At 38.0% G+C, this 24432-nt stretch overlaps 1 protein-coding gene across 1 annotated transcript in view; it reads right to left on the bottom strand.

Moving 5' to 3' along the window:
- LOC133978514 (MAM domain-containing glycosylphosphatidylinositol anchor protein 1) overlaps positions 1-24432 on the bottom strand; it is a 175894-nt gene that overhangs the window by 109410 nt on the left and 42052 nt on the right. The window contains exon 3 of the mRNA XM_062416775.1: positions 21341-21480. Within this exon, the coding sequence (XP_062272759.1) occupies positions 21341-21480 (140 nt within the window). The remainder of the gene's footprint in view (positions 1-21340; positions 21481-24432) is intronic.

Here is a 24432-nt window from a genome sequence, read left to right as displayed (position 1 = left end):
GAAAGAAGGACAAGAGACACCAATTATGCATGTTGAATATGGATCAGAAACAGCAAAGATATGCTCTGGAAGAAGTAGGTATAGTTACAGTATAGACAAAGAGAGAAGAGAAGAGAAGATGAGGGACAAGAAGACTAATGTGTGTCAACTATACTGACAGGTCAGGTCTCCCTCCTCTAACCCTTGTGTGTGTGTGTGTGTGTGTCTGTGTGTGTGTGTGTGTGTGTGTGTGTGTGTGTGTGTGTGTGTGTGTGTGTGTGTGTGTGTGTGTGTGTGTGTAGTTGTGCAGCTCTTTCTTTCTTCTCATCTTTCTGTCTGTATGTCTCTCTCTGTGTTTCTGTCATACTGTCTCTACAAGTATGAATTTATTCTTCTTTTACATTCCTCATCTATCTTACTCCCCCCCCTTCACACAAGCACATACACTACCACATGCACACTCTTTCACTCTCTCTCATGATCTGTCTCTAAACCTCTAACGTCTCTTCTCAGAGTGACACATCACAACAGGATCCAGCAAACATGGTCCAATAGCTGTCAGACACTTTTGCCATGCTGTCTAAACCAGAAACTGTCAATGCTACAGGGCAATATATGAGAGACCTTAATACTGATTAAGGGACTATTCTAGAAAAAGGAGGTTGGGATTGTTGTTTACATATTGTTATCTGTGTTAATGTGTTATCAATATTCCCAGCAGCTGTCACAAATAATACAAGTAATACCGAAAAACTGTTTTGATCTGATCCTGAATTAATTAGATGCAAACTGGACAGGCCGCCTGTCGATACTACTAGATATTCATATTTACATTTCTGCCTCAGTAATTAAGAGGCAATAATCCAGCAGCTTTGCAAATAATTGCACCTCAGGAGATCTGAGTACATAAAATGTCTAGTCAGACAGACCAGGGTCAAGAAGCAAATCCAGAACTGACGACCACTACACCCTGACCCTGTGTATGTAATATATCAAATTTAATTTTTATATTTTGGATGCTGGCACTGTTCTTATTCAATATAATTTACCAACAAAATAAGCACAAAGCATAAGCACTGAATAAAATACTACTGTAAAAACGTAAAACCCTCCTTGTATGACATCACAATAAACAAAGCTTAGCTTGCAAAGCTGTTGCCTCTATGTAGTACCGCTGCTTCCTGGGGTGTTACAAGTTTGAATCCTCTATATTCCCTTTCAGTAACTCACCAAGAGCTTGCCAGGCCTGCCTTTTACAATTTTTCCTTACTTTTTTCTTGATGTAGCGCCAGCAGAGTCGACGATACAGTGCTTTATCCATCCAACTGGCTCACTTACCGTGAATAGGCTTAAGATGGTAATCCTGTTATCGGGGAATACTACTTGGCACAGATGCAGACCCACACGCACACAGGCAAGAACTCAGACAACCACAAACACACACACAGAAGTATACTGGATGCATCGTCTAAGAGAGAATGTGTAAGAAGAAGGGAAAGAAGAAATCATTTTTTAAAAATGACAGTGACAAAAAGAGAAGCAGGTGGATAATAGCATCTTGAAATGATGAACAGACGATGAGAGGTAATTGTCCCCACTTGGCTTTACAAACAATGGCTAAATTGAATGACTTGAAGTGACATGGTGTGGATGACATACAATGTAAAGCTAAAACTTCTGCATCTATTTTAATGATCTGTCATCAGGAGAAGAGATGAAGGGATGGAATTAAGCAGGCAAAGTTTTTTAAAAAGTCAATCAAAAGAGTGAGAGAGTACAGTAAATACAATTTCAAGCATCACTGCCTGAGTGCTACTCTGCTGATTCATAGCATCAGGTGTAGGGATGTTGAGAAAGAAAAGAGGGGGGGGGGGGGGGGGGGAATAGGTTGAAAAGGAAAGAGAACAAGGCGGTGAAGAAACAAGAATATAAGAAAGGTTTGACAATGAAAAATTGAAAAAATGTGCAGTGTATAGAGAAAGATGAGGTGTTTATTCATAATGTCAGTTAAATGGCACTTACATTTATTAACAATTGCCTGTTTTAATGCATAAACAATAGCCTCAGTAATTGACAAGCTACTGTAACGCACGCTATGCAGGGTTTGTCGGAGGATGTTTGTAAACACATAATTCAAGTTGGCAAGCGACTTGCCATTCAAACCTGTGAATCAGTTAAAGAAAACATTATTTTCTGATTGTTTGATGTTCATTGTACATTCTGAAGCACAAATAAACATGCACACACCTCCGCACAACCCTGCAGGAAGGTGCCGCAATGCTGGGTTTTGTGTGAATGTAGTCAAAGCAGACGTTTGTCCTGTCTGCTGTGGCTTCTCTGCTCTGTATGTGTGTGCACAGCTCAGCCCCACCCTCGGTCAAGCAGACGCACAGATAGCAGAGGAGCAGCACACAGCAGTACACTCACTGCAGAGGAGAGAGACGCAAAGAAGCAAAGGAAACACTGAAGTACATTAAAAAAAGAGCGTTGTAACCTGGTTGCTACTTTGAGTCTTGACTTCAAACCCTATGCGTTGTTATTGAATGGGAGCTACAAACCTACTGTCTAAAGGCTGACGCTCAGAAACATCCCAAACACAGAAAAATAATAAGACAATATGAAAATTCAGGCAGAAGGCAAGGTCATTAGTTACCATTGCAAGGGGATTATTTTTGTATGAATTTATACATTGTTTTTTAGGAAACTTCTGCATAGTATGCCTTTAAGCAAACAGTGTAATTTGATTATTGTCAATATGAACATTGATTTCACATTAATAAATGCTGAAACACGGCAATAGCTCTGCATTTGAATAAAACTGAGTAACAGTTATTGCATAAATCTGTTTTTATGTTTTTTTTTTAATATATCAGTTTAAAATACCTTTCACTCCTTGGTGCAGAGATCACACGGCAAACGGTTCAATAAAACTGACTCATTGATATTGAACACACCATCCCTCTCTCTAACCTTGTCATCCAATATGAATGCCTTCTGCTCTTTCTGCCGCTGTAATGTGAAACCAAGACTGTGATGAAATTACAGGAAGCAGAGGAATCATCAGCATTTACGAAAATGTCAAGAACGAAGAAGAAGAAAAAAATATATAGGACGAGAGTATATATTTGCATTTATGAAGTCGCTGAGTATGATGGTGGTGATACACACTTTGTAAGCATGAAATATATACTAAAGCTCAATAAATTATTATGAAAATATTGAGAAAATCAGCTTATTTTCCTTTTTATGTGTGAAAAAAGTATACAATTAACATTTGGCAGACACTTTCTCAAACTGTGCTTGTCACATCAGATGGCCTGAGCCAGAGCAGAACCAACAGAGATAGAATCATGCAGACATAAGCAGCTATCTTCTCTCCAAACGGCAGCAGTGTCAGCCGCTACCTTACACGCTCCGCCCATGTTGGATGTGTTAGTTGTAATAAGCAATGCCTAATTAGCACAAGCATGGCATGGGATGGGGAAATTTGAGCTCTGATTTCTTAGTGTGAGTGCTTGTGTACGTGTAGAGCAGATGATGTCATTGCTGAATGGCACAATGATGCCAGGTTGCTGAAAAGTGAGACATCTATCTATCTATCTATCTATCTATCTATCTATCTATTTATCTATCTATCTATCTATCTATCTATCTATCTATCTATCTATCTATCTATCTATCTATCTATCTATCTATCTATCTATCTATCTATCTATCTATCTATATATCTATCTATCTATCTATCTATCTATGAGCTGGCGAGGTAACTAGCTCTACTATTCACTATAGAGTCCACTTTTTTCACTTTTTTATTTAATTTGTCAGCACAGACATATAGACATTTAGACCTCATCTTTATTATTTTTTGTGGCCTGGCTGTGAAGTACGTTACCACGGCAGCAGACACTCCAGAGACACTTGAACATACAGACAGGGTATAGAGGAGTCCAGTACTGTACAGAGCTGTACCCCAGACTCATCACCAGCAATATTACAGTGTTTTTTGTTTTTTGTTCGAAGATCTAATTTAATCTCATTGTTCTTTCTCTCTCTCACACTCTCTGTCTGAAGTAGTTAAACTTCATGTTTCCCTCACTTCTGTCCTTTCCTTGCATCTTAGTCCCTCCAACCAAGGATGCATGAAGAGACACAAGGGAACCATGCAAGAAGAGAGGAAACGAGGATATATGTTTTTAGAGAAATGAGACTTTCTTTCCTCTGAAGTGTCACATATAGCAATGTCTATTTCTGATGACAGTGGCAGCTGATCACAGCTGGATCTGTCGTCAGTCGGCTTTAACAGCTGTAGAGACTTTTGATGGAGTTTGTGTCTGCATACATGTGCACTGTGACAATACTAATAAAGGTGCACAGTTATCACTGACAGAGCAGCAGTGTTACCTGTTTAAAAAACACCTGCACATGAATAAAAACCTGCATTGTGTATTAATACTGTGTACTGTGTCCTGCTCAGAGGCACATTAACTATTTCTACTGACAGAATGTGTTTATATTATTTATTCATTATTGTCTATTTATTGATATTCTGATAGTGAATACATTCTTTATAACCCAGAATATGAGAATGAGACGTAGTGTAAAAAGCGCTTTGAGTGGTCAAAAAGACTAGAAAAGCGCTACATAAGTACAGTCCATTTGAATACTACTAACTAGTATCAAAATGTATGTAAAGTAAATGTTTCAGGGAAATAGAAATTTTCATATGAAACCCAATGCTCAGGAATCTTCAGCCTTATGTGACAGAATGGAAATTACGATAAATAATGTAAAATATAAATGTGTTTTAAATGTGGTTCTTGCTTGACAGACTCTCCCTGACTCAATTTTGTCCATAATAACAGTTAAGTGGGGAAATAACAGATTATGAAAAGCAAAATCTTTCCAATAAATTAAGAAAATTGTTTATGGTTCTTTTGTTGATCAGACCTACGGTTAACAGACTTTTAAGTAGATGGTGAATCAGAAAGCAAGTGAAATATAAAACTTAGTAGGGATACACTTCTTTTGAATCTGTAGTCTGTCTCTACTCATGTTGTAATGTATCAGATTAGTCTGATCAGCTGCAGCATCAAATCAATAACTGATATCCAATAAGGGGACGTGTTAGCTGGTAAAATACTTTAGTGAAGGCTGCTCTCAAGTATCCTAACTCATAGTCTCGAGAGATCCTCCTTGGTCCTCAATCCCCGCTCCTCAGAACAGAAATAAGAGCTTTGAGATGGCTTTCATGATTGCAAACCAAAAAGATTTCCGGTTCAAGCTAGGATCAAGGATCAAGGTCCAAGGAGTGAGGATTGATCAAACAAGGGACTTGAGATGCACCATGACACAGTTGCAAAGACCCAGTTACATTCCCATAGACACATCTTAAGTAGTGTGGACTTGTTGTGTTCCTAGTTTCATTCCTTTTTTTTTAATGTATATTATTCATAAGGACAACGCATATTGGTCAACTTTTCTGTAAATATGCAGGTGTTAGCCAGTTGGCTAATTTTCAACTGCAGCCATTTGGGGAGATGTTTTGAAACCTATAAAGTGCTAACATTTACAGAACAAAGACAAGAAGACGCCATAAAGATAGCAATAGCAATAAAACAAGAATTCTTCATGTCATGTATGGAACAACAAAACACCATAATAGCATATATAGCTATTCAAGCAACACGCAACAACAAAACGCAGCAAAGCAAGATCTAAATATAAAAATCATTATGTTGATCTTAAAAGATACAGTAACAGGTTAGTAAATTGTTCACAACATGCAAGCCATGCAACACATAGTTGTAAGACACAACTATAGAAGAACATACCAGATTGTTATTAAAATAGTGTGAGGTAAAGTGATATGCAGATGCAGCACAAAAGCCTTCTTCAAGTGTTGGATAAGTGATTGCAGTAGAAAAAGGTTGATTAGCCTGCCGAATTCATTAAACCACTTCTTCATGAAGCCAGAGGCGCAACAAAGCAGCGATTTGTTCTACAATAGGCTGCATCATAGAAAGTGTTAACAGTTTTAAATCAGTCTGTGCCAGATTTGGCTTTGTTTGCATATACTAAATAACCTGTATGCAACTTAATAACAGTGTTAAATGATCACCCGACAAATGTTTTTGTGTGCTGCACAGCAAGTGCAAAGGATACGAAGATATGAATCAAACTTTTGTAACTCCTCTAAATGAATTGTTTTATTGAAAACACACAATCCTGGAGGGTACTACATAGATTTATTTCTACCAGTTCTTGAGTTTGGAAAAACACTCTTGTTGTCAGATATGCAACAGTGAACACAATGAACACAATTTGCTAGTTTATCCTCTTGTCTTTCCCTTTTACTAGTGGTCAGTATGTCCTCTACACACCACAGCACTCTTCAGCGGTATTAAGTCTTTTTCTCTGTAATAATAATAATATGCCAAATGTTACAGATTTCTACGTCAACTACATGCTGCATGTTCTTCTCAGTTTACCCCATCGCCACATACTGTATTCCTGCATCTCCTTTATCATATATGTCTTCCCTCTATTTTTATCCACCCCATTGTTTCTCTTTCATTTTGATGTCATGTATTATTTCTCACTGATAGTTTAAGACAGACTGTATCATGTGAGAACCTTCCCTTCAACTTCTACCCATCTTGGTATTCTTTCTTTACCCTCGTCTCTCTGTCTCTCCGTCCAGTTAGGGGTCAAGCAGTGACCTTGTTTGCGTCTAAGTCATGTTCCCACTGAGTGCCTGTGTAGCCTCGTGCTGCCACCCGATCAGCCTTGCTTTCAGCCTCACTATCGATCGCTTTCCACTCACCCCTCAAGGACGGAAATCCAAACCCATATTCCAGACCGCAGCCCTCATCTCCCCCCTCTCGCTTCTTTCTTTTCTCTGCCTCTCTGCTTTTCTCTTATATAGTTCGCTCCACCTTTCCTCTCTTACAGAACACACACACACACACACACACACACACACACACACACACACACACACACACACACACACACACACACACACACACACACACACACACACACATACACACACACTCACACCGGTCTCAAGGTTGCAATGACCAGCAGACCCATGAATAAATAATAAGGAGGTAGGAATCACTTTCAGAAAAACCATTTACTCTCCTATTGTGTTCTTGAAGAAGCTGTTTGTGTGTGTGTGTGTGTGTGTGTGTGTGTGTGTGTGTGTGTGTGTGTGTGTGTGTGTGTGTGTGTGTGTGTGTGTGTGTGTGTGTGTGTGTGTGTGTGTGTGTGTGTGTGTGTGTGTGTGTGTGTGTGAGTGTCAAGAAAAGCTTTGTGAGCGAGACTACAGTGCTTTGTTAACTAAAGGCCCCGCTGTCCCTGGAGTTAACTCTAGTGATGCAACAAGCACCTTTTATGTGACCTCTAACAATAAGGTTTTTTATTTGGTTGTGTGTGTCTTTCTGTTTTTTTATTGACTATTGTCTTGAAAGTCTGAACTATAATGCATAAAATGTCTTAAACTGCTCTAAGGTCATGTTCAATAAACTGTTTTATTTCTTATATGCACACAAAATATACTTTTCATAAACAAAGCTGCTTTATTAAGTACACTAACTGTTACTGACTTGATGTATGGCTTTTGCAGTTTGTCTGAAGTGCAGAGAGGATAGAGAAGAGAGAAAGTCTAAAAGAAATAGGGAAAGAGGCAAGGGATGGAGACATTAGGGGAGCTGGACAGGGATGGGATAAAGAAAAAAAGACCAGCTTGGAGGAGGAGAGACAAGGATGACAAGAAAAAAAAGAAGAGCAGCAAAAACAAAGACTTGTGAAGAGGGAGCGATTTGCACTGAAGGATTGACAAAGAGAGGGAGACAGAGATAGAGACAATATGAGGAAAAAGGTTGAAACAAAAAGAGGAAGAAAGACAGACATAGACAAAGAGAGGCAGACACAGAGAGAAATTATTAGATTTCTCTCCCCTCTGTATAGATCAGGGTGAGAGCTCTCTTTTCAATCCAATCTAGCTCAGGCAAAGGTAAACAATCAGTCTTGATAAAGGATTGGATAAATCCTCAATCAGAGTCATTCTTGGTAAAGCAGCTATTTATTGGGCTGCCCTCACATGGCTAAATTGGATCCCTCTTCTGAGAGAGGTGAAGAGAAAAGAGTGAAAGATGAGAAAGTCTACATCATCTCAGTCAGAGAACGCAAGGATTAACGTTTTCCCAGCAAAATGGTCCCCCATTAAAAGATAATACACTATATAAAAGTCTTTCCTAGTAATACATCTAGACTGAAAATGCAAAAGAAATAAATAAATCCACTGCCTATCAGAACTCATACATCATATTCCTATGATCTTTAATACACCCATCAAAATGTGGGACACAAGCAACTTCATCCCAAAGCTAAAAAACAGATGCAGATAAAAGATTCTGAAATGCAATGAAACTGCTCATCTGATTAATAAAATATAAAGCTTTAATGTATTTTAAGACTCAGAGTGGTCTGGTCCATGGTGGTGCTGTTTATCAATAAACATATTAAAATGTTGTCGGCACAAATTTATTAGTGTATTGTTTCTCTGAAGAGGGAGTACAGAGAGCATTATGAGGACGTTGACAAAATACATCTATAAATAATAACAAAGCAGCCAGAAGACGTGAATGTCTTGTGTGTCTGCCAACACCTAGAGGCCAATACAAACTTTTCAGTCGGGATGAATAAGACATAATTCACTTTGTTGTCGGATGAACTGTTGAATTTTTTCTTTTTTTATCTTTTCTTTCTTTGTCTTCAGGTGGTGAATCCAAAATACTAAAACAGCTAAAGATGAAAACTTTCACAATTTACAAAATCATTGCTTGTATGGCGGTAAAACATCACAGCATTCTTTAATGTTTTGGCCAGAGTAATACTTTTGCTTGGATATTCCTGTACTTTAAAAAATACTGACCAATCTGCTTTGAAAAATGTCATGTATATATGACATTTGCCTCAGTGCAGATTGAATATTCATGCATAGATGCGAATCAAGTGCATATGATATACAACAGAGGTCACAGCAGTTCAGATCCAGACCCAGACACTGTCCTATCCGGACCCGGACCTGTAACTGATGAAATATTGAGGATTGTTAAATTTTGTCCAACCGTTTATTTTTTAACGGGCGCAGCTTCTCCAGCTATTACGGTGAAAGTGGAGCGGCTAATCAGCCAATCAAATCTGTGCATTCGGACATGCAGAGAGACTCAACGGTCAGTGAGATACAAATGGAGAAAAGAGTTCATATATGTTGAGATGTTTTTTTATAAAGATATTAGATGTGAAATTAAGTTTATGGTTTAAATTTAAGTTACGTTTTAGAATAAAAAGGGATTATTTTTTTATTTTTCTAGAAGCACTTTATTTATGAAGTACAATCAAAAGCTTTCGGCATTTTAAAATGTCATCTTTATTTGATATAAGAAAAGAAATTATACTTATTATTTTTTTAATTCTTATTTTATTATTTATTTGAATCCCTTCAAGTTCAGTGTAAATACTAATACATGAATTCTACTGTATTCATTTGACAGTCTACAATCTACCCACTAGACACAGATGCTGATGTAACTCTAATGCTACTTTAAGGTACTGAAAAATAACACAGACAGTCTGGACCTTCACTTGAGGAAATTGGACCTCAGTGAATTATAATTGAATACCCCTGATATACAATGTATTTGGTTAGCACAAGAAGACGCCACACTACTCTGCCAAACACAAACGAACCACCTCATTTTGAGTTATGAATGTGTGTTTTTGAAGCTTGAATTGCTGTAAGCTCCTCTAGGTCAATGACATGGATTATTTTCATCCCCTGAGCTTTTCCAGTTAGGGTATTTTGTCTCTATTCTGAACGTGAAGCAAGCAGCTGTAAAACACACAATGTCAGACCACTTCATGGGCTTTTCATTTTTGCTCAAATAGAACAAAAACAATACAAAAAAAGAACATTCAGAAGCAACAACTTTGTGCAAAGACAGAACTGTGAATCCATGTGTGTAAAGAAGAGGAGGTATGGAAAGTTGTTAGGGTAGATGAAGGGGAGTTGGGGTGACAGGGATCAGATTATCAATACTGCCAATGGAGCGCAGTGGAAACTCTGTAAGCCCAAAGGGACCCAGTGCAGAGTGCTGCAGTGTGCTACTCCAGCAGAATACACTGGGACAGAGGTCAGCACACTCGTTGTTTACCTTGTTTCTATTCTATGTTTTGAGGTTAAGAAGACACAACTTATTATCTGATCTTTGGTGATTTGAGATCACTCACTTTTTACTTGTTTTAGGAAGATTTAGACAATGTGTTCCTTTTTAGATTCATAGGAAAGCAAGCTGCAACGGAGGATGGCAACAAAGATGAGAGACAGATGGAGGATGACATGTGACAAAGGTCACACAGTCAGATCCTTGTTAGCACACGTCAGCTTAGAAGACGTGCACTCCTTTTATTAATTATCTGCTCCTCTACTCTATAATGCAAAACCATATGTTGTTTTTGGTCATTCCATTGCACAGTAATAGTGTGTGTAGTGCAAGTTGAGATAAACGAACGTACACGCAAACCCACACTGACATGCAGACATGATTATCTTAACTTAGAATCTTTTTTTTCCCTCTTTATCACAATAAGCATTACCCTTTTTAGCTCTTATCTCTTATCGCTGTATCTTTCTTCATTCCTCTGGTGCCACCATAATCTTTCATAATTCGATTTCCCTTTTATTGTCCTTACACTGTTTCATCCTGTAATTATCTGATCTTTGTCTCTCCCTCTCTCTCTTCCTGCATCAGTTTGTGTGTCTGTGCTTTTGTGAGGGTGTTTAGCTGCTTTCTATGATGCTGATGATGGTGTTTGCGTCTCACATTGGTACATACTGCCATCGATATGTGCTGCATTCAAAAAGAACATGACATATTATTATTATAACATGTTGCATACTGTTTAAACCTACACTTACATACTGTGGTGGGTATCGTTCCCAGGGCATTAAATCCTTACTAGATTTTATATTTGATATGTTTTGGATGTAAGAAATAAAACTCCTGGCTATTTAGTAATTATGAATTCATACAAAGAGTAAAATCATAAAGTGAAATGGAAATGATCAGAACCGGTCATTTGAAGTTTAATGTTTGTTGAAAGTTACTATGGTAACAGGTACTAATTATGTTGTTCAATAAAATGTGTTTGCATTATAGAGTTGGTTGTTTCCTTACAGCAATCAGAGTTGACATTTGGTCAAGGAGATGTTTCTATGAAACAGTTAATAACTGCTAACTCAAGGTTTTCTTAGTAGTTGTTTAACATGGAACTCTCATCCACATTTCACCATCTTTATGTGTCATCGTGAGTCAGTGACATGACCTGAGTCACTTCAATTCACTGATGAAAAACCTTGAGATGCAGATAAAAACTCAGGAAAAACAAGTAAGTAGTAGAATAAGAATAAACTTCCATGCTCTAATACAGTATATGAAATTGGTTTATTTACTTACTCTTCTTGTAAGTGATGATCATAATAAACCGTAAAATTCCAACAGAATTTACAGCTACAATGCTCTTGGACAGAGGATCTGGTGCATGTCAGGTCAAACCAGCTGGTTCAGGGCAGAATTTTATATAATTATTTATCTATAATTATTTTATCTTCCTTTTTCAACTGACTTTTTTAGGTTTTTTTGCTTTTTAACCTTTTTTATTCTTAATTTTTAGCTCTTTTCCCCTTCTCCTTTTCCTTATTTTATTTCACCTTGTTTAGGCCCATAGAAGGTGGCTGGAATGTTGGAGGTCAGATCCCCTTTAGATGAGCCCCCCACTGTTGATTTGATTGATTTGAGGGGTCTACAGGGGCTGTTCAATTGGGTTTTGAGGAGCAGCTATCTGTTTGGAGAGGGGCTTTGCAGGGATAAGATCATCTTACCCCAAGCTGCCCCAAACAAGTCCAGTCCCCCTAGCCCTCCCAGTCCCCAGTCCCCAGTCCGAGGTGGTCCAAGCATTCAGATGACATAATTAAACATAACAAAAGATAGATAAATGAGTGTGCAGTGAATAAAAATGCCTGAATAAATAATAAATTCAATTAATAAATGAATTAAATGATAAACGAAATAAAAATATATAAAAAGAAAGAGAGCGAGAGAGAGAGAGAGAGAGAGAGAGAGAGAGAGAGAGAGAGAGAGAGAGAGAGAGAGAGAGAGAGAGAGGAGAGAGAGAGAGAGAGAGAGAGAGAGAGAGAGAGAGAGAGAGAGAGAGAGAGAGAGAGAGAGAGAGAGAGAGAGAGACAGACAGACAGAGAGAGACATAGAGAGACAGAGAGAGAGAGAGAAAAGAAAATACAACAAGCAGGTGAATAGAGTGGATTGCTAAATGAGGTTTTATAGTATAATTGTTAGTTGTATGTCTGTGTGGTCTGAACATGAAGATGCCTGTTTATTGTCACGCTTGTAAAAGAAATGTAGAAATTAAAATGTTTAAGTAAGTTCAGTAACTGAACTGAACGTAACAGACTGAAATATGTTTTATTACCAAATACTACATGTTTCTTAATTCTGAAATATCAAAAATATCCAAATATCCATGACAGTAATTAATTCTAATAGTATATTCTAATAATTATTATAATCATTCACTTTGTATTGATGATGCGAGACAGTTTGGTAGTGAAATGTTAAATATTTTACATGTATATGACTGTGGGTGTATACATGATGTGGCTGATTTAGTGGTAGTCACTAACAGGCAATATTGAAATTAAGATTGAGATTTGTGATAAACGGAATCCAAGTTTTCAAAAGTCTGACATTTGCTTTTTTAGAGAGGCAGTTATTTTCTTCATTGATATATACTCTGTGAGAAGATTTTTACCAAGGATTTATGCACACTGTTTGTTTGGTTTTCCAAAATAAGGATGACTTTCTTGGCGATGGCTAGGGCAACCAGTGTGGGTTTTGTGTATTTTGGTGAAAGTTCATCTGCAGATAAGTCGCCAAGTATACATAATGGGGGAGAGAGGGGAATGCTGCAACTCAAGATTGAGGACAGCCATAAGGAGTTCATGTTGTTGTCTGTGGTGCCTAGAGTGCATTGTGAACATTTATCTGTGTAGAGAGACCTATTTTACACATTGGGTTTTGAGTGATGGGTGTTCTGTGGAAGATTTTATAGTGGATTAGTTGTAGATTTGCATTCTTTGTCATTTTATTGACAACTTCAATTTCTTCTGGGAACACAGACAGTTATTTAGAAATGATGGCATATATCCTATTTGGCTACTATCCTCAAACACTAGTAGTGTGTTAGACAGTCAAAACATTTCCTCGACACCCACTTGCTCTGACCAGTCCCACTACAGTTGATTCCTCATACTTCTCTTTCATTGCTCATGTGGAGCCAGGACCCTCTAGCAAACCTACACATTCTGACCGTCCTTATAGGACAACAAATAGTTTTGGACTTGTGAATTCCTTCTGCAATGTAAACAGCACTGCTATCTGCAATGTTGACAGCTCTGCTATGCCATCCCCATCACCTACAACTGTCCAGTTCTCCCCGTCGGTCATTTCCTACCTCTACATACTCCGTCATCTGCAACAACAGGCCGCCATAGATATGACTGCCTTAGTAGAGGTCCTAAGCTTTCTCATTGCAGGTTATGTTCCCTTATTGTGTATTTTTAGTTTGTAAAAGTAAAGTACAATAATTTTATCACAGAATTGTCTGAACTCGTCTATTGTTTTATCCAAGTATGACAGTGTACTTGTTTTGGGTGATTTTAATCTTCATGTTTATTGTCCTGCATCTCCCATGCTTGGGGACATTCTAGATCTAATTAAATCACCAAGCCTCTTACAGTCAGTTAAAGAAGCTACACATTCCAAAGCTCATATCCTTGACTTGGTACTTTCTTTTGGTCTCTGCCCTGAGAACCTAGAGTTAGTTGACATCTTTGTATCCTACCTAAGTTTTTTTTTTTTTCAAAGTACCTCTACCCTCTCCTGTTTCAAAATGCCATGTTATCACATGGTCATGTACTTTTACTGCAGCCAAATTCGTTTTCCAATTGCTATTTTCCCATTATTACACCTCCACAGAATCCAGATTGCCCTATTATCCATAATCTTTCCATTCTTGACCATATTGCTGTACTTAAGATCAGAAAGTTAAAAACAAACACCTTCCCCTTGCTAAATGAACACACTTGATCATTGAGATGACAGTGCAGAACATTAGAATGCAAATGGAAGCAAAGTCTGCAGTAATGTTCATGACAACTACCAAAAAGTAGTAAAAGCTTTTTCTGACATAACATTAAAAAACAATCATAACCCAAAAGTCCTATTCAGTATAATCAATTTTGTTCTCAATGGTCCATCTAGTACAGATCTTTTACCTGAAAATGACTGGGCAGAAACATGTGCTGGTCTCTCTCTCTCTCTCTCTCTTTTTTTTTTTTGTATTTGGTATTTGGTCTCAAATTTCACCTGATCCATGAAATCTACCTACCTTCAACAGAAATCTTGCTTCAGTTTCCCAGTAACAAACTATTGACATCTCTGCACTAGATAAAAATCATTTTTCAAATTAAATCCTCTACCTATGGTGCAGATATTATTCCCAAAGGATTGAAAAATGTTTTCCTCTCTGATTTTATTGTTTTAATAAAATAATTACAGATCAATCTCTAAATTATCATTGCAATCTAAGGTGTTTGAGTAGGTAAGTTTGACTCAATATTTTTTATATATATATAGTAATTATATTTTCTATATTTTCAGTCATGTTTTAGAGCTCATCATAGCACAGAGACAGCCCTCATGAAGGTTTCTTAACTATTTTTTAACAGCTGATAGAGGTGACTGCATATTCCTGGTGCAAAAAGATTTGAACACTGCCCTTGACATAATCATTCACTTCATTCTACTGTGTTGAGAAACCTGGGTTGGTTTTAAGGGAACTGCTCTACATCTACTATGTTCATACCTGTCCAATAGACCCCTCTTTTTTGTCATAGCAAATGCCTGCTCCGCTGTTGCCCATTTTAATTGTGGTGTTACTCAAGGCTCTAGACTTGGCCCACTGCTGTTTTTAACAAACATGCTTCCTCTCAGCCAGATCATTCAGAATGATAGTATCTCCCACCAAACAGCAACGAACAGGACCACAAGGACCTGTAAAGATCGTTCAGCTGAATATGTCTTAGGTGATACTTTACATTGCCTAAAGGATATTTACACCAGACACTGCAATAATAACGCCAAGAGAATCATTAATGATCCCAAACACCTGGAATTTTCCCTGCTCTGGTTGGGAAGGAGATGATGGCTATACAAGGGCAGAACATACATATATTTATTATTCTATATAACCTGTTTTAATGCACAAATTGAAGGGATAACATCTCACTGTGATTGTACCTTGTATGCTAATGTGATAAATGAACTGTGCAATGTGAACCTTTACGATGTGATCCCATTAGTGGTAACAGTGGCCATACATGTATTATAGTGTTTCTATCCAGTGAATGAATGACTCTCCAAATCCAAGCTTTTGTAAAACAGTGAAAATGAAAATCCAGTTTAGTGAAACTACAACTGTATTTGCTTTGTTGCATTGTGAAAGTTGATTAAATTAAGTCTTCTGATGTCTTCAGTGGAATGTTGTCCCTTGATGAAGCTGGTTTGGTTGTTATGGATTAAGGTTGGATGTATTTTTTCTAACCAGGATGCTGGTGCCTTGGAGATAGTTTGAATGTCTGTGTTGACTAACCAAATGGGGCAGCAACTAGAGGGAAGGGTTGGGTCCTTTTCCAGTTTTAATCATACTTTTATAGCAGCAGTGTTCATTTTGGCTATCATCTTTAAAAAATGTTGTTTTAGTGTCCGCCAGAAGTGTTAAAGTATTTCAGCAGAAAGTGTCAATGCATCTAAAATGTCTCCTTGATTTGTGGATATTTGTAGTAATAGCAGATTATCAATAAACCAGTGAATAGTTTTTGAGGCTAAGGCTATTTTCAAGGGAATATAGATTCCTATAAAAACATCACAAAGTATCATTTGTGGCTTGAGGAGGCAGTGTATAATTCCCTGCTGAATTCCTTTTTGTTATTATAGGTGAATTCTCTTCATTGCATTGAAGTAGATTAGCTATAAATTTGCTTGATTTATTATTACATTCGTAGTACTTTTAACTAAGCTGTTGGAGGAGAAATTCAAGGTTTTTTGTAAGCATATCATTTAGTTGAAATATGAGGGTTGTAATTCATTTCAAGTGTGCTCTGTGGAGTTGTTTGCATATTTATCTACATTTCATTTAGTTCCTTTCTTTGCATTTTCAATTGTAGTTTTTGCCCTTGTCTTATGAGACCTGTTTCTTGTGGTAGTTATTATAGGTATTTGGAGAGTAGTCATTTCCCAAAAAAGGATGTCCACTCCTCCCCAATTAAGATGTCAAACTGAGGATCTCTACGTAGTGAAGTATTAAAGCACTATGTATGGCGGGATTTAATGGACGATTTACTCTTCAGGGTGATTGGTACAGGTGCATTATCTCTTGCATGATTGAGCTGATTTTGGTGCATAGGATATATGGAGTAATATCATTTCTTGATAGGAAAACGTTTATTAGTGAAAATGGCTTACATTGGGAAGAAAAATAATATTCTTTTGCGGCTATCACAAAGACCAAATCATCCATGTACTCTTTTTGTTGCTGTTGAGGATTGAGAAATTCTTGAATTGCCTGACTGCGACGATCTATCTATTGATAGATTGAGTACAGTATTGAAATCTGATTATGCTTATTGAATTGGAGGTGGTGTTAGTTATTTGTGAGAAAAATGTGTGATAGAAGGAAGGGCTATCATTGTTGGGGCCATACAGGTTTGCAACTGTAAATAGATATCTACCTTCTGTGTCTAATATTGAGTTATCATGAGTACACACTTTTACTTAGTGTGTGTGTGTGTGTGTGTGTGTGTGTGTGTGTGTGTGTGTGTGTGTGTGTGTGTGTGTGTGTGTGTGTGTGTGTGTGTGTGTGTGTGTGTGTGTGTGTGTGTGTGTGTTTGAGGTCCTTCTGCAAACCAGTGTATTCTTTATGGATCAGAATGAAGACACCTCTTTGTTTATTATTGTAGGTAGCTGAATAGACTAGATTGTATTGACAGCCTGTTAAGATTTGTTGAGTTATTCAGGTGAGCATCTTATAGTAGGCATGTATTAGCAATTTGAGAAGATGATTTACAACTTCTATTCTTTTTTCCCTGTGAGCGAATGCCACAAATATTCCATGAAATAAAAGTTAGGGTTGCATATTGCATAGAAAGGACAAAAATTATATTATTAGTTACTTCTTGAGGTATGTAGGGTTGAAATGCAGTGTGTGTACATGGTGAATATATGAGTAATGTGTTTGTATGCCTATATATGTAAATATAGTAGTTACTAGAGTGGGGAGTACTGCCTATTCTAGGGTTTGGAGGGTTTTAATGAAGATCTTTGGTAGAACTTTTTGTTATTGAAAGAGGATTAATTAGAGAGTCCTTAATATTATACTGCCTAGAATAGCCATGGTATGGTTGTGGAGATGTGGTACAGCTGTCCATCTGCATACAGTTTGTCCACCATTATTTATGCTGTTATATTTTTCATTCAGTGTTCTTTCATGATGAGGTACAGGATTTCTGAAAAATGTTGTTCCAGTTTACCAATGATGGGTCAAGGGCCTTTATTGGTGTTGTTAACAAGCCTTTGAATGCGGTGGAAGGTTATGCTGTTTGCAGTATCTAAATAGAAATTTTGAGCTGGGAATGTGTGAATGTTTTAAGCAGAATTTCTGGGTCATCACATGTGATATCTTCTTGTATGCGAGAGAATATTAGGTTGTTGCACATGCACTCTGTTGTCATTGAAAATTGCCTCTAAAGACTCTGGACTCTCAGAAAATAAAACTCACAAACACAGAAGGCAGAACACTTTTAACATAAAATAAAGTGTATAATTACAAAATGCAATGGACATTACATTTGGAGAGAGCATTACCTGAGATGACATTCTTTCTCTCTAATTACATACAGTCTGACAAGGATTAATGTAACAGAGTCACACAGTCTTAACAGTGAAGAAAGAGGAACAGAATTAACCATGATGAAACCCAAAATGAATGGCCAACATGGTTTCTTCATTTTGCTTATTTTCATTTGACAGAGTGTCAATTGAAGGAGTTGTTTTCTCTTTGGATGTGTTGGATCTGGTTGTGAAAGAAATCTAAACTAGATTTCATATATTTCATTTGTGAGTTAAGTGTAACTTATCTTATTTTTTATTTATCTTTCCAAGTTTGCTCTTCCATTTTAAAACATAACCAGGGACCCATGCTAGGTAGTGGTGACTGATAAAGCCTTCCAGGTCCCTTATATGATCCACGTTCTCAATGAGCAGGCCCAGTGCGTGACGATAATAGTGTGTGATTTGGTTAATGTATGCTTGTGATTTCAGTCTTTGCAGTGCTATTTATTGTCTTGACATTAGCCAATGGAGCTAGCGGTAGGTCTCCATAATAAATTTTGCCTCTGTGTGCATCTCTTGCAATCTTTATGCCATCAATCTGTACACACCGCACATCCTCAGTTCAGCATCTTTCTTACATTGTGATCCAACTAAGAAGATGTCTTGCTCTTCTAAATGATATTTTGGTGATTTACTCAAGATATGTTCTCTCTACCTTGTTTTTTTCCATCAAAGACATTAGGCTGTGAAAATGTTTTCACTGTTGCAACTCCTTGCCGTAGTCGGTTATCTGTTTCTTTGTCTCTCCCTGCCTTTGTTTGTTTGTGTGCATCTACATACACTATCACAGACGAGTGTCTCTTCACCCGAGGCAGTGTAAGTCTAGCTTGTGCACATACGATATATATTTTACATTCTGACAATGTGACTATTGTGATCATTATTCAAAATACACTCCCACCTCTGACCCAAAGAACAAGCAATCACTGACGCAATTTCCTATGTCTTTGAACTGCTTCATGGGAATGAACTTGTGTAGTATGTGTTTTTCAGAGTGCATTTGTGTAATGATTATTATTCTAATGCTATGGCAAATAAAAGTTTTATTAAAAGTTGGTCTGTATTTGTTTTTGGGCTCATGGCCTGTAAATGTGGTGTGTACTGGAGAAAGAGAGAGAGAAAGAGATGGATGGATCATATGAAGTGTAAATGACAGTAGGCAGGCAGGTTAGGTCAATAGTTCAGTGTGTAATTAGATATTGCAGCTACATACAAATGATTTGTCTGCATCTACAGAGTCACACAAACAGGCTGCCTCTTACACACACAAACACACACACACACACACACACACACACACACACACACACACACACACACACACACACACACAGTCGATACACACATAAACACATAGAAAAGAAAACAAGGGCTAGGCACTCAGGCACTGTTTTATTCATGTTGATGTGATGCTAGTGGACATCCACCCGCGAGGAACACTGCTTTTCATACCTCACACACACACACAAATACACACAAAAAACACAACCCCTCTACAGTCACCTCAGTTCAATTTACATCTTGCTCCATAAGCTCACGCTCACGCTCACACACACACACACACACACACACACACACACACACACACACACACACACACACACACACACACACATACACTGGCCCTGGCTCAAAATGTTTTGCTTGAGTTCAACCCAGGAAACCAGATGTGTCCGGTGTTGGCTGAGTCTCTCTCTCCTTCTGTGTGTGTTTTTTCTATTCCCTGTGTATGTTTGTGTGCAATTTCAGGCAAGTGTGCTTGTGCTTTTATGTTCACATATATATATATAATGTGTCTTAATGAATGAGAATAAAGGCAATGCTCTTTTTTTTACCAATTTATCTCTAACTTCTACTCAGGCTTCCCTCCAAGCACCAGCATCTGCGCCCCAATAAATCAATTCAAACTATTGTGTAATACAGAAGAGTAGGAGTGCTACCTGGAACTATTGAATACATTGTAAAGATGGTGCTCTTTGGCTAAGGGCTGAAACAACATTGAAAATAGGAAGACACCAAGGCACTCATCTTGGGAAAGATAAAATGCCTTTATTTTAAGGGCAGGACATGTTAAAAACTGTACTTCTACGCGTTTTGGCTAAGGAGCCTTCGTCAGGAAGTGAGCCTCACTTGTGTAATAGTATTTGTTCTTCTTCACTTCTTTCCAACTAAGCTAAAATGGAAAAAAAAGGAAATACAGTGGAATGGTGGCCAAAACCATCTCATACTGTGATGGATCATATGTTATACAATCATATTTAAAATTCATAAAAATACCTGGGCACTCTTTGTTTACGCACTTATATTCTCTAAATCCTGAATTAATGCCTGTATTCATAAAGTAATTTGTATAATGTTAATCCAAGTATCCTGACTGCTTAACTAATGAGACAGAGGACTCAGGCTACAGCCAACGGACAGTGTTCATCTGATAACCCTGAAGCAGGGTGTTGTTTTAGTGCTACTGTAAGACAAAGAGAAGAGGAGATTGTGTGATACAGCACAAATAGAAGCACAATGACTCTATAAACATGACTAATGGCTCATGGACACATCATATAATTTATGCCAGCCAGGGCAGGGTATGTTTTGTAACTGATGTTAATCACAGAATATGTGCTTGTCCCTTCAGTCTTCTCTGTCACCAGCATGATTTCAACAAACATTTATTTATGAAAACAGGACCACCAGGTAAATAAAGCTAAATTTGCCAGATTTAAAGAGGTGTTCATGCATTATAACAACATCAACAGCCTAAGACCTTGGGCTTTGCTATGACTGTGTTACAAAAATAACACTAATGTGAGGACAAAGATATTATCTTAAATATGAGAATCCACGTTGATAATCTTGCAGGATGCCAGTAGGGGAAATCTGCAAATCTGGGATTTTGTGAAGATGGAAGCAGGCACGAGGGAGCAACTCTGATCAAGACTCTTGATTTTACTGTTTTTAGAAAAAGCAAACAACTTTGATTGGCCAGAAAATGGGTACTATTTTCAGATGAGCTCAGAGGTCTCATATTATGTAATGTTTGAATCAACCTGTTCACTAAATAATTTTATTATCATAATCAGACACATCCAAACATTAACACTGTCTTCATCCATCAGTTGCCATGTTAATCAAATGAACACTGATCTGAAAGAGTGTAGGCTACTGGTATGCTGCTGGTTGTGCTCAGAACCACTAGAAACACTCTTGTCCTGGTGTCCTTGAACAGAAAACCTACCTACCCCACATGCTCAGCAGGTGATGAAGGGTCTTACCTGTGGTCTTGGGTGTCCTTTGACAATACACTGAAGTACTAGTGTGTCTCCTTCTTTGATGGTGTAGATTCTCTCACTGATGTTATCATCCTTGACGTTACACGCTGCGCCTGAGTGCACGATCTGGGCGTAGGCTGGACCTGTGAGTGAACACATGGACACACAGACAGACAGGCATGTAACCATGCAGACATACACGTATACACACAGACACACACAAACACAGGGAGAGAAACCACATCACATAGTTAATATCATCTCTGCAGCACAAAAAAGGTCATTCTCTTTTGGGTGCATTTGTAACACTAGTGCTAGTATCGATGACTCATAGAAATAAATATATCACGTTACTCCTACATCTGCATCTACAAAATTCTGGAGTGTTACGTGTGTCAGTGTTTGAAAAGAGCTGCATACATTTGTTGGGAAACTGAAACCTTTTCTCAGCTAGAAGGTCAATAGTCTGATTCTTCATCTGTAAGGTTTTGTCTTATATAGACTGAGCGATGGCCAGAATGTAACAAGTCAATTGCATGCCACACTGAATGAGGTGGGCTAATGAAGTCTTGACTGCAGTCTGTGTCAGAGGCCTTCTTTACACCTTGCATTAAAATGCGCTTTGAATGATCGAATAGCAATCAGATAGTGCTTGATCACATGAAAGTACAGGTGTAAATGCACACAAGATGTATTGAGGGATTGTGATCCAATCGGACATCCCAACTCCGAAGGTGGTCAGGGATGCATTGCGACCACACTGATGGTGTAAATACAATTGGGTCTTTAAATTCATGTACAACAATTAATGTAATACGTAATTGTGCATGACTATTCCAAACCGGCAAGGTATCAGCAATTAGCCAGTTGACGAGTTAAGCTACTAGCAGGAGAGCAGCAAGAAAGCTCTGGATATTCAAGACTAACCCTAACCCTAACCCATGGATTCCATTTGCCAAAGGGAGCTTCTTCCCCTACTTCAAAAAGCAAGCAATAGTCCATACAATAGCACAGCTTCACAGATGGCTACCATCTCAATGTCCAAATGTCTCCATGTTGACGCTGGAGACACATATTAATACCAGGTGTAAATGTAATCAGGTTAAATCATATCTAGATACAATCTGGGTAAAATATACATTTTAATGCAAGGTTTGAATGGACTGATTTTGTACAATATCAACTGTGAAGCATATCAAATATACGATGGATGCCTGGTGAATACTAGCATATGAACAGGTGCAAGGAGAGACCTATCATTGATTTGCGTCATCCGTCTGCACTGCTCGCAAGTTTTAAAAAATTGACCACATTGATCGCATTTCAATGCATTGTAAAACCTCAAAAGAAAAGAAGGAGATTTGAAGCCAGTTGCTTGAAGCCAGGGAAAAATAGGGCAACATGATTTTTCTTTTTTTTTCAAAATGCTTGCCCAAGTATTCTGTTTCATTTTATGTCCTAAATTTCTGACACTTTTTTTTTCTTCACAAAAGGTAACTTTATAAAAAGTTAAACACATTAAATATTCATCTTGGATACCAAACACCTGTATTTTAATAATGTGACAATATTTTGAGGATGCTTGTAGGTGCCTTCAGAAAGAATTTACAAATAACGCAGCCAAGAACAATCATTACTATAGTGATGGTTAAGCAGGAAGTGAAATGTATTGTTCATGCAACTCTGATTGTACACGGAAAAAGACAATATTATGATATCATCATAATCCAAATCCCTAGTGAGATTGTGTCTCAAATCATTATACTGATGCTTTATCAAGATATTACCAAGCTTCAAATTTGGAACACTGAAGTCTGCAGGCTGTGATGGCAGCTGCAGAAATAATGGATGATGGATGCATGATGGGAGATCTTTGTGATGATGACCATTACAATATCTGTGTCTACTAAGCACTGACCCATGAGGAGGGCAGGCTTGCGTGCAAGAAGCCTCAGATGGCTTCACCTCCCCGATGATGAGGGGAGACAGGAGGGAGGAGGGGAGAGACAGGGACAGAGCAAGAGAAACAGCGGGTGAGGAGGAAAAGGCCAGAGAGGAGTGTGAAACCCCAGAGAGAGATGTGGGGGACGCGGGAGCACAATGATGTGATTAGCATCGATTCACAGGGAGAACAAATCTTCACTGTGCTCTACAACTGTTATCATTGAATAGACAGGAAGGAAGTGGGCGGCCTGTTCACCTTCAACTTCGACTCAATCAGCCGTAACAACCCATAGCTCGATCTCCAGCCAGAAATCAAGTTCAAAATAAAAAGAAGGCTCTGAATCTGTCTCTGCATGCTCTCTTATATGGAGCGAGTGACAGTTGTTAGTTTCTTAAGGTCTTGGGGCACAGCTGGTGTGTCAGTCCACCTAAATTTGTACATTTTAATGGCATTTTTGCTTTACTAAATAAAGATTTTTCTCTTTCTTTTTTCAAGTGAAGTGAAGTCAAGTGAAATGACTGTAGCTCAGATTCAATCCCTGTTGCAACCATATTCTAAACCTGTGTCGTTGTCGCTTGGCTATTCTTCTAAACAAAGACAAATGCACAGATGCAATAAAACCCTACCACTTAAATTAATAATCCACTGGCTGTCCAAGTATGAAATGAAAAAGTGGGTACTTTTGAAGATCATAAAAAAACATCCCATATCTGCACCTTGCTGTGACTGACAACCGAAACACTTTCGTTCAATAGGTCTCCTCAACAATCAATGTTTTTTTTTTACTGTTGTCATTTTCTGAAAGCGGCTGTGATAGGATTTCCACAATGCCTGTGAATTGTGTTGTGTGTTTTACTGTAAAAATGTGTGTGTGAATGCCTATGAATTTTATTGCTCCTCAGTGTTGTGTTAAGGGGAGTTAATCAGAAGAGCAGTCAGTCATTCACTCTTTCAGTCTTCTCATTAGTCTTCAAAATACATTTTTTTACTATATCACAATTTCTCCTCGAACATGGCAGCACATACAGGCATGTAAATGCAAATACATGAATATATACTCTAAAATACTGCAACACGCGGAATGCTACACTACTTTTGCAGCAGCTTTACACTTAAACAGGCTGCTTGTTAAGTTCACTCCTTCTTGCTC

This window comes from Scomber scombrus, chromosome 1 (assembly GCF_963691925.1).
Source record: "Scomber scombrus chromosome 1, fScoSco1.1, whole genome shotgun sequence".
In the NCBI taxonomy this organism is placed as follows: domain Eukaryota; kingdom Metazoa; phylum Chordata; class Actinopteri; order Scombriformes; family Scombridae; genus Scomber; species Scomber scombrus.
The sequence above is the reverse complement of the archived record's forward strand: the minus strand, read 5'-3'. Positions and strand labels throughout refer to the sequence as shown.